At 42.8% G+C, this 12060-nt stretch overlaps 1 protein-coding gene across 3 annotated transcripts in view; it reads left to right on the top strand.

Annotated features, from left to right (window-relative positions):
• The window catches only part of KANK1 (KN motif and ankyrin repeat domains 1), a 50871-nt gene that overhangs the window by 20364 nt on the left and 18447 nt on the right, over positions 1-12060 (top strand). For 2 of the 3 annotated variants that reach the window (XM_068973749.1, XM_068973750.1), the window contains exon 2: positions 862-3534. In XM_068973749.1, coding sequence (XP_068829850.1) covers positions 1299-3534 — 2236 coding nt within the window. In that variant the 5' untranslated portion in view covers positions 862-1298. Of the gene's footprint in view, positions 1-861; positions 3535-12060 lie in introns of those variants that run through there. The other variant, XM_068973751.1, reaches the window with a different exon arrangement.

Below are 12060 nucleotides of genomic sequence, written 5' to 3'. Positions count from 1 at the left end.
TCCTTATTTCATTCTCCCTTTGCATCTATTTGGATCCATCACAAATACAAAACAAGGTATTCTTGAAATAGTGGATGTTTTGTCCAGAAGAAGTCAAAGAGGGAAAAAAAACAAAAAACAAAAAACTTCTCCTCCTCTGTTGGGATAGAGTTTGTTTTGTTTCTAAATAGGAAACCACAAAATAGAGTTGAAGTCTATCCACAAACTGTTCTTGCCCCCTTGCTGCTGGAGTTAGTCACTCAGTGTCCCATGTGCCCCAGCGTTCTCTGCAAGGAAGGTGTCTAGGCAAATTGTGATCTTGTAGGGGTGGTCAGGCACTGTGGTACCTCAGCCACTGTTTAGAAAGACTGTAGTTTCCAAAAGAGCAGTAGGTGGGTAAATTCATGTCCAGGCTTCCTGGCTCTCCACTGATGTGTTCTGTTATTTTAAGACTTCTCACTTTCTCTTCCTCAGAGTACACTTTATAAAATAGCCGTCTTAGTGACTGCTATACTTCAAGGGACTGTAGACAGAAAATGAAATTATCTACTTGAAAATGCTTTCAAGTCTTCAGTGATTCTTTAAAAAACTCAAGTACTTGGTAAGGACTTACTATGTGCCTGGCTCTTAAAAATCATTTTCTCATTACATTCTTTTAACAGCCTTATGATTTAAATACTTGTATTTCCATTTTTACTCAGGTGAACTGAAGTTCTGAGAGGTTTGTTAACACCCATTTGTTAAGCTGTAGATTCAGGATTAGAACATAGATTTGTAAACTCTTAAATCATATTTGATTACCATGCTACAACATACACAAATACTAGTTTTTATCACTGTGTGTTAATGACATTATAATAATCTCCCCTCTCTTTCTCTTAGGAAAAGCAGATGATATTCTGAATGGAGAACAAGACAGGGAACAAAAAGATCCTTATTTTGTGGAGACCCCCTATGGTTACCAACTAGACTTAGATTTCCTCAAATACGTGGATGACATACAGAAAGGAAACACCATCAAGAAAGTGAACATCCAGAAGAAGAGGAAGCCATCTGGGCCATGCCCAGACTCCAGGGCTGCACCTGGCCAGCACGGCGTGTGGACTTCCACTGAATCCCTCTCATCCTCCAACAGTGATGACAACAGGCAGTGCCCCAGATTCCTCCTAGCCCGAAGCCAAGTTACATCAACCCCAATCTCAAAGCCACCTGCCCCTCTGGAGACCTCTCCCACTTTTCTTACCATCCCAGAAAGCCAACAGCTGCCACCACCATCACCACAACTCCCAAAGCACAGCCTTCATGTCACCAAGACACTGATGGAGACCCGGAGAAGACTCGAGCAGGAGAGAGTCACCATGCAGGTGGCACCTGGTGAGTTCCGAAGGCCCAGGCTGGCCAGTTTTGGAGGCATGGGCTCCACCAGCTCCCTTTCCTCCTTTCTGGGTTCTGGAAACCACAATCCCACCATGCCCCAACTTCAGAATGGATACCAAGGCAATGGGGATTATGGTGGCTATGCCCCACCTGCTGCCACCACCTCCTCCATGGGGAGCTCCATCCGTCACAGCCCCCTGAGCTCAGGGATCTCTACTCCAGTGACCAACGTGAGCCCCATGCACTTGCAGCACATCCGTGAGCAGATGGCCATTGCCCTGAAGCGCCTGAAGGAGCTAGAAGAGCAGGTGCGAACCATCCCTGTGCTCCAGGTAAAGATCTCTGTCCTGCAAGAGGAGAAAAGACAGCTGGCTTCACAGCTGAAAAACCAAAGAGCGGCATCCCAGAACGATGTCTGTGGTGTGAGAAAGCGGTCCTACAGTGCTGGGAATGCATCCCAGCTGGAACAGCTGTCCAGGACCCGGAGGAGTGGTGGGGAATTATACATTGACTATGAGGAGGAAGAAATGGAGAGCGTGGAGCAGAGCACCCAGAGGATAAAGGAATTCCGGCAGCTCACAGCAGACATGCAGGCCCTGGAGCAGAAGATCCAGGACAGCAGCTATGAGGCCTCCTCAGAGCTCAGGGAGAATGGGGAGTGTCAGCCTCAAGAGTTCCGGTCTGTGGCTGTGGGTGCCGATGAGGACATGAACGACATTGTCGTGTACCGCAGGGGCGCCAGGCCCTGTAAGGATGCTGCTGTAGGCGTGGTCACTGAGACGAGGAATTCTGGGGTCAGTGTGACAGAAGCCATGCTTGGAGTGACTACTGAAGCTGACAAAGAAATTGAGCTGCAGCAGCAGACCATAGAAGCCTTGAAGGATAAGATCTATCGCCTGGAAGTACAGCTTAAAGAAACCACCCATGACCGGGAGATGACTAAACTCAAGCAAGAGCTGCAAGCTGCTGGCTCGAGGAAGAAAGTTGATAAAGCCGTGATGGCCCAGCCGCTTGTTTTCAGCAAGATGGTGGAGGTGGTGGTACCCACCAGAGACCAAATGGCTGGCAGTCACGTGGATGTGGTTGACACATGTGTGGGGACATGCGTGCAGACAAGTAGTGTAGGCATCTCCTGCCAGCCCGATCATGAGAATAAAGAGGTGGGGCCTGAGCTGCCCATGAATTGGTGGATTGTTAAGGAAAGGGTGGAAATGCATGACAGATGTATTGGCCGGTCGGTGGAAATGTGTGACAAGAGCGTAGGTATGGACATCAGTGTCTGTGAAACGGGCAGCAACACGGAGGAGTCCGTGAGTGACCTGGCACTCCTCAGGACCAACTTGAATCTCAAAGAGGTGCGCTCCATCGGCTGTGGAGATTGCTCTGTTGATGTGACCGTCTGCTCTCCAAAGGAGTGCACCTCCCGAAGCGTGAACACAGAGGCTGTCAGCCAGGTGGAAGCTGCCATCATGGCAGTGCCTCGGACTGTGAGCCAGCACACCAGCACAGTTCTAGAACAGGTGAGCCAGTTCACCAACACTGAGGTGGCCGCTCTCACAGAATCCTGTACCAACACTTCCCTTAGCACTGTGGACAAGCAGACCAGCACCCGCACTGTGGAGATGCGGACAGTAGCCGTGGGAGAAGGCCGGGTCAAGGATGTCAGCTCCACCAAGATGCGGTCCATCGGAGTGGGGACGGTGCTCTCTGGCAACGCTGGGTTTGACAGGCCATCAGCTGTGAAGACCAAAGAGTCAGGCGTGGGGCAGATCAGTATTAACGACAACTATCTGGTTGGCCTCAAAATGAGGACCATAGCATGTGGTCCTCCCCAGCTGACGGTGGGGCCGACAGGCAGCCGGAGGAGTGTAGGTGTTGGGGACGAGCCTGTAGGAGAGTTCGTGGAGAGCCCCCAGCCCCAGGCACCGTCTGGAATGGAGACAGGCTTGGATCACTACATTGAGCGTGTCCAGAAGCTGCTGGCGGAACAGCAGGCGCTGCTGGCTGAGAACTACAGTGAACTGGCAGAAGCTTTTGGGGAACCTCACTCACAGATTGGCTCCCTCAACTCCCAGCTCATCAGCACCTTGTCATCAATCAACTCTGTCATGAAGTCTGCAAGCCTTGAAGAGCTCAGGCACCCTGACTTCCTGAAAACCAGCTTGGGTAAGGTCACAGGTAGGTGGCACTTCTGAAGGACGTAGGAGTGAGGGAGGGTGGGGACAGTGGAAATCAAGGAGGGATTTTTTTTTTTTAACTGCTGGAGCCAATTTTTTGAACCATGGAGAAAACTTTAAAGTGGTAATAGGTAGAATGAAAATCAAGAATCTAAACCCATAAACAGCTCTGCTGATTCTCATTATCTGGTAGTTTCATTCCCCTGGCTGAGGACTAAGACTAGAAGAAGAATAGCAAAGTAGTATTGCCTGGCTTAGGGGCTGTCTTCTGAGGCTGCCAGTTTGATAGATGTCTTTTAGTTATTTACTTGCTGATTTTACACAGGGCAGCCTGAAAAAAAAGTCTTGCTCTGTTTTCAACCGCAATTACCTGTATACGATCAATAAAAAAAATACTGGTATGAAGTGTTTTTAACTAAAACTTCTGGGGGAGAGAGACTCTATCAATTCATGCAAATTCATTAATTCAGCAAATAATGATTAAATTCCTGCTCTAAGTGTAGATGTGGGGTCCTGTTCTCTTAGTGCTTACATTATTCCAGTTGGGACACAGGCAATAAAAATATACTTAAATATGTTGGGAAGTGATACATGTTATGAAGGAAATAACTCCACTTAGAGAAACAGTGAGCGATGGTGGAGAGGTAGGGACTGCTGGAGATAGAATGGTCCAGGAAGGCCTCTCTGACAGGGAGCCAGAACTCTGAGAGAAGGGAGGCCTTTCCAACACTGTTTCTTTTGTTAGAGGATTACATTTTTTGTCTTTCTCATATTTTCCCTTGTTCATTGGGATTCCTGTTCACCCTTGCTTTTCTTTAAATTGAAGTTTATAATGAAGAAATTACCCTGGAAGATTCAGTGATGTATGCTGTGTCCCTGTGAGCCGCACTAAAATGAACTGTCTTGTCACTTGCATATGGGTCTCATTGTGCATGTTATCATCCTACCACTGAGTTCCATTCCTGGCTCTTCACCTCTCCTGAACCAATGTGACTTAGGGAAGGAAAGTCATCCTTCTTTATACTTCATTGTGAAATGGTCATTCGAAGGGCATCCATCCCATAAGATTGTCAGTGTGTTCATCACTGGCTTACAGCGAGCACAGGGACCTTTGTTGTCCTTGGGGTGGTGCTGCTAGCGTGCCAGTCTGGTTTCTTTTGTTGACATGCTAAACAGTAGTGTGAGGTTTGCAGAGTTACTAAAACACACTCTCTGCTCTAGCCAAGTGCTACACACAAAATGAATTAAAATGCTTTAAATGATTGGTATGGTGTGCATTAAATTTAATTTTATGTGAAAACATGCAGCAGAGACTTAAATATAAGTTAACAAAAATTTCAAATTCTTTGTTTCCTTCTAGAACCAAAAAGGCAATGGTTAACATAGACTGAAATAGATTATTTTTTTTCACGGTTTTTTCAAAATAGATTATTTTTGTATCTTCTGAGGTTTCACCCGAAAACCTGAATTAATGTTCGTTTTTTAGTAACCGTGCTGTGAAACAGATAGCTTATTGTGGAAGGAAAAATGAACATGACAGTGACAGCTGATGTATAGCGGATTTTTGCCTTTTGGAGTCGAGTCTAATGAATATATAGGGAGTCATTTTAGCTAGAGTAAAGGGATTAAAATGATGTGTGAACTAAAGCAAGGTCTTAAGTAACTAATAATATGTCTGTTTCCACTACTTTTTAAAAATCATGATGTCAGATGTTGAAGTCAAAAATGAGACTCTTAAACCTCCAGACACAGATGGCACAGTGCATCATCCATTCTGAGAGCGTTTTCCTGCCAGGCTTCCTCCCTCCTCCCCAAACCAGGGTTTCTATTTCACATTCTTGCCAGAAATATTCAGCTGTATTGTTGGTGTAATCCGCCCAATACCCGGAGCATCAAGACTCGGGTGGAGGTTTTGTCTGGCTGTGTTGCAGTGTTTTTTGGTCTATTTCCAGTCACCCTGACATTCCAGACATCACTGTTTAGATCTGACCCTGCACATGAACACCTACTTAATCAGCTAAAATGCAGGAAACCTACAACATTCATGACCAAAACATAAATATTTTTTATAGCACTTATTTGATCATAGTGGCAGCTCCCTCTTGGAGCATGCAAGAACAACTTTAAAGTATTCCTGTAATTCCCATCACATTTGTATTTTGCTTTAAAGTTCTAATGAAGGAATTTGGTTGGGAACTTAACCTAGAGAAGTAAAATTTTATTATCTAGTGTGTGTTGTATGGGGTGACAATGAAAGCGGCTTGATGTAGTAGAGATCTCAACATCTACAGGCTGTGAAGAGTGAAAGTGTGTCAAATATACTCCAGCTTATTGTGCACCCTGAACACTAGAGAATATTGCTCATGTGCAATCTAGAATACATTTCTGTATATAAATGATCACTTATGGAAACCTAGTATTTTAGTTTAAAGAATTTACATTTGGGCTCCAAAGCCAGGTGTTCTGGGTTCGAATTCCTTCTCAGCACTAGGACAGGTTGTCTTTCTTCCCTCACAGGGTTGAAATGAATCTTTAGTGAATCAGTATGAATGAAGCGTTTGGAATAGTCTGCAGCACAAAGTATAAATGCTGGCTGTCCTTGCTGTTAACTGTTTTCCATACTTACAAAAATGGAAAGGTAGGTCTAGAACAAACTGCCAAACAAACATGCTATGAATAGTCTTTTGTGTTTAATGCAGATTTTTGTCTTCATAATTTTGCCTAGCTATTGCCTTCCCCTGCCCCCCATTATTACACCTCTCCAGGTAACACTTTTATCAAGATTACTACAACAATGAGAAAACACAAAAAGAGTAGAATAAATTTTCAAGTCAGATTCTTCTGTAATCTGTGTCAAAGCTTAAAATGAAGCCCCAAATTAAACCAGGCGTATATTAGTACCAAGCCCAGAGAATCTTCTTCAGTTTTCCAAGGGTTGAAGATTGGAAGGTATCACTTTTTAATATGCAAAATAGCATTATTTTAACAGCATGATGATAATGCCTCACATTCCTGTTCAGTTTCTTGAAGTTGTAACTGGAGTATGTGCTTATAACAAGTTAACAGTTCAGAAGAACACAAAATACTGAGAGCCTCCCTCATGCTGTCATGGGGTAACCGCTTGTGTTTGGTATGTTCAGGGGTGCAATTCTGTATTTCAGAGACATCATTTTTTTATATTTGAATCATATATGGGCTATGTATTTTTCACATGAAACATCACAGACATTTTTTCAGAATTTGAGAGATAATGTCACAGTTTTGATGCATCTGAATTTGATGGTAATCAAAGATCTATAAAGTACTTTTAATGTATTTAATATTTTCTTTCATGGAATTAAAAGGTTAAGAGGAAATAATTTCTAAGAAACCTCAGGAAAAACATGGTTATTCTTTCTGTGAATTAACTGGATTGTTTTGGTTTGAGAAGTGGATTACTTTTTTTCTTTTTTTTTTTAACCTCCGGAGAGAATATTCTAGACAAATGACTTGCAGTTACAAATATTCTAAAAATATGTGACTGTCTCTGAGCAAATAACAAACAGAACTATCTATAACTGTGGAACGTAACTGCCTGCCACATGATTTATAGAAAATTCATCTCTCATACTCAAATAAAAGAACTGCTTTTTAAATCAGCTTCCATATTTGCACTCTTAGTTATCTTGGGTTTGCTAAAGAAAAAAATTTATGAACTTGAAGTCATTCCCATAACTGTGAAAGCAATTTTGTAGACAGAGATCTGAGCCAAAGCAAAAACAGGGAAAATAAGGTCATTACAAAATATCATTTCTAGTTAGTTTCCTTAATTCAAATCATACACCATTTACACAGTTTGCTTTTAGTAATACCATAAGAGCATTGAATAATCCAAACCAAATGTTTCTGGAACATTGTGTGTGAGAGCATGATGTAAAAGTCTTCTGACCCAGAGGTCAGAGAGCTGATGTCTGGTACTGGTTGCCCAAGAACTTGCAGTCACGCCTGGGCTGAGCGGTATTGGGCTGCCGTGTCCTCCTATGTCATGAGAGGGTAGGTTTAGATTTTTCTTGCATGGGGCCCTTTCAGCAGGATTATTGTATAAAATTAGCTCTTCACGAGGCTGCCCATCAGATTCATCTGAGGAACATTTTTTCCCCAAATTCGTGATTTTCTGCTGCCACCCACTGCTACCACTCAATAAGGCACACTCAGGTCCTATTTCTGGGAAATATTGTGGAATAAACAGCCTTAAAGTGAGTGCTATTTATCTGGGCTCCATGGCTTCATGAAATGGTTTTGTGTTTGGAATTTTTGTAAAGAAAGTGCATAATTTTTATCAGACTCTGAAAAGGGATAGCTGACCGTCCCCACCCCGACCCCCCCAACGCCCAGACTGAAATTACAGATCTAGGACGTCTGTTACTGACCTTGGGAAAAACACTTAGGCCTTGAGAAAAATCTTTTATAAAGATTTAAAATCTGTCCACCCTCTTTGTGAGCCCTTCAGTTGACTCTTGTTTGAAGATAGTTTCTTAAAAGAGAAACTGATGCTTTATCATTTTAGATGAGTATTAGTGAAATAAGTATATGCACTCTGGGAAAAGATACAAGTTTACTTTGACACTTCTACTCTGAATGAATCTGTGAAGTATGTAGTTCATTTCTGGCTAAAGCATAGAGATAGATGGTTTTTAAGAACAGAAGTGGCATTAAGTTCCTGGATGTCCATTCATAAATGATGAAGGGAATTGTTGGTAATGGTTGATGGTTACAATCACTGGTTCTTCCTTCAATCAGCAAGTCATTTGTATCTCAGTAAACATATTTAAAGTTTGCTCTGTCCTCATCTCTGTTCAGATCAGTTGATAGCTATGAATTCATTGTCAACTGTATGCAAAGTGTAGTACTGAAACAGAGAGACAAAGTGGTGTAAGCCTTGAACTTGTAATCCAGTTGAGAAGCAAAAACACGTATACCAGAAATATGAATGGTAACCTGTGGAGGTGTATGTTAGCTACCGAATAATGTGAAAATAAAAGTGCTCGAATAATTCAGCTTCAGTTAAGTTCTCTGGGCTTTAGGGAGAAGATGAGCTTAGGGTAGAGAAGACGTTAGCTGTATCTGGAAGAACACAAGAGCACATGGCTTAACCCAATTTTTAGTTAATGCAGCCTGTCAGTGTGGGTTTTCCGGGTCAAGTCTTAGATTGGTGTATAATTAAATGTGGGTGGGGTTGTGGTGAGGGAGCGTCTGATTCTTGATACACTCTAGCATTTTAATTTCCAAATACCCGCTTTTAGATACATTCATGACAGCTGTGTGGTACCTCTCAGGAAAATACTAAAATGGCCCTAGAAATTATTACACTGCAGTTCTCACCAGTTAGTGACTTCATGTCGGTGGCCACAAGCATGGGTGTTCAAGAAGAGCTCTGAGAGATGAGCCTACAGACAGGAAGGGATTGTCCTGTCTCCTCCATCAAAGCTACATACTTTCCACTCAAAAGCAGTGTGTACCAGTGAAGGCGATCCTTTATGAATAATCTCTACTGCCTGTTCCCCAAACTAACATGTAGAGTGAAAAGGGTACATTTGTGCTCAAGCCCTTTTCCTTATGGAAAAAATAGAAGTGTTATTTTAGACCCATTTGAATTCTTAGTTACACTTTGAGAAAATGCCTAAATGAATGGCTTCCATTATGACTCAGAAATTTCAGTCCTACTTCTTTTTGACAAGTAAGCTAGATGTTCTTTAAAAATAAAATCAAATGTTTAACTGAAAGTCTGGGACAATAACATAATTAAATAGTTGGCCACACTGTTCATAGTTGTGTTTTCAGAAAGCACTTGGCATTATAAATAAAAATATGAGATAGCATGCCAGAAGAGCTACAGTATGTGAACAAAGCAACTTTTAAAATCCATTTTATTTATAAAAGTCAATTTTCTAACAAATTTAGAAATATATTTGCTATATGCCAACAACTAATACCCATTCTAGACAGATAAATATCATAGACTGTAGGATGTGATTTCTTTAAAAGCTTCTCTGTCTCTGTTTTTCATTGGTTTTTTAAAATATATAAAAGTGGCTCTAATGATAAAGAACCTGCCTGCCAGTGCAGGAGACATAAGAGACTCGGGTTCAATCCCTGGTTGGGAGGATCCCCTGGAGGAGGACATGGCAGCCCACTCCAGTATTCTTGCCTGGAGAATCCCTTGGACAGAGGAGCCTGACGGGCCCCAGTCCATGGGGTCATGGAGAGTTGGACACGACTGAAGCGACTTAGCATGCACATAGCTTTAACATTTCTAAAGTCAAAAACATAAAAAAAGTTTTCCTTTTTATTTTTCATTACAGTTTGCCTTAGCTTGTAGTAAAATTACCCATATATTAAATGCTAAATGTACTTTAGAATTAGATTAATGCTTTGAGGATGCTCTTATTTTCTGGAACACTGAGATTTTTGTCACTTGCTGTGTCTTAGTTATCACTAATCTGGTCAAGTTGTAAAACGGAGCTCATGCTTTACTGGCATTTATGGCCATTATAAGTTTGAGTTAATGACCGAAGATTGCAGTTGCCCCCTCCCCTGTTCACTGACTCCCCAGTGGTACCTGCACAACTATTGCCCGCTGTGGGAATTTTGAGCAGCTTGGGCAGTGTACCAGAATTCTGAAGGTGTTTGGTGACTATTCCTGCTGTTTAACCCTTACTGTTTGCATGGCATTTACTGTTAGTCGTGGACTTCTACCATTAGTGGTCCAGGACTGCTAACTAAACCACCAGTAATTCCTGATAATTCACATGGTCCAAGTTGATAGAGTGAAATCAGTTTTTGTTGTTCAGTTGCTAAGTTGTATCTGACTCTTTGTGACCCCATAAACTGCAGCACACCAGGCTCCCCTGTCCCACTATCTCCCAGAGTTTGCTTAAAATCATGTCCATTGAGTTGGTGATGCTAGCTAACCATCTCATCCTCTGCCACCCCCTTCTCCTTTTGCCTTCAGTCTTTCCTAGGATCAGAGTCTTTTCCAATGAGTTGGCTCTTCTTAAAGGAAAGTCTAAACTCTTGTTTACCGCAGTCAAATTTTACATTGTTTTCAGCAAATTTTTGATTGGTTAATTAAATTCACTGGTTCTTAATCCTAGCTGCACATTAGAATCACTTGCAAAACTTGTAAAAATTTCACTTACTTATTCATTTATTTTTGGCTGTGCTGGGTCTTTGTTGCTGAGTGGGCTTTTCTCTAGCTGTGGCAAGTAAGGGCCGCTCCCCAGCTGCAGCGCACAGGCTTCTGGTTGTGGTAGCATCTCTTGCTGTGGAGCGTGGACTCTAGGGCTCGCGGGCTTCAGTAGTTATGGACCACCCCTATCGCCCACCCCATCCCACCCCGCCCCAGAGCACAGCCCTGGTAGTTGTGGCACACAGACTTAGGTGCTCCGCGGCAAACGGGACTCCCCCAGACCAGGGATCAAACCTGTGTCTACTGCACTGGCAGGCGATTCCTCACCACTGAGGGAAGTCTCACTTGGAGAACTTTAAAAACCACTAATACTGGATCCATCTGCAGATAGTTCATTGTATCTTACACCCAACTCAGGCATTCTAAGGGCAACCAGGTCGAGACCATTGACTTTTGTTGGCCACTTTAATTCTGACTTTTTTGGCTGCACTTTTCATGTGTTTTACTTGAACACAGCAGTCATTTGTCAGTCTTAATGCTGGTGTGTGTGTCATCTTATCTATGCCCACTAAACACAATGGGTCTTTATCAAGATCAGGCAATGGTTTCTGGGTCACCCAAGAGCAGCCAGAGTTTCAACACACTCTGAAACCATTTTCTGACCATAAAGGTGACAGATTTCCTCTGACCCAGCTAATGAGAGCTAGTTTAACATTTATTGTTGCTCTTTGCCTTGCTCATTAGACTTAACAGAATCCCTGTGACTTTCTGTTGAATTACACAGGCACTTACTGAAGTCTTTCAGTTGTCCAGCACTGTTCAGAGCACTGCAGAGGACACAGATAATGTAGCATGGAGGGACATCAGGGAGCTTACATTCTCACAGAAGGGATGTATAAGACCAAGGAAACAGAGGGCAGGATGTATTCTGGTCTGGACAGTAAGCCCTGCAGAACAGTGAGGGGTAAAGATCTTTGTATAATGGTATTATAGGAAAAAGGCTACAGGAAATAGAAATGACACCAACCCTTGAAAAGAATGAGTGGAATTCTGCTGGTAAAGGAAGCTGAAATTCCAGGCCTGTTAAGACAGCCTAGTAAGGAAGGACAGAGAGGTGGGAGTAACTCAGTCACCAGACCACTCTGAGTAAGTAGAGGGTAGGAGTTGTTGAGCAGTTCAACTACCCCAGGCAAGAAGAAGCTGTCCTTGTTCACCGTGAAGGATCCTCAGGCACCTGCTTGAGAAGGTGGACCTTGACTGGAGGAGCTTTTAAAAGCCCTAGTTTACAAAGCTAAGTTCTGGAGAAGAGGAGTGGTTGCCTCCAGTGGGAAGATTATCTAGGAAAGGGCAGCAGGTGGG

The sequence above is a fragment of the Capricornis sumatraensis genome, chromosome 6 (genome assembly GCF_032405125.1).
Source record: "Capricornis sumatraensis isolate serow.1 chromosome 6, serow.2, whole genome shotgun sequence".
NCBI lineage: Eukaryota > Metazoa > Chordata > Mammalia > Artiodactyla > Bovidae > Capricornis > Capricornis sumatraensis.
The sequence above is the reverse complement of the archived record's forward strand: the minus strand, read 5'-3'. Positions and strand labels throughout refer to the sequence as shown.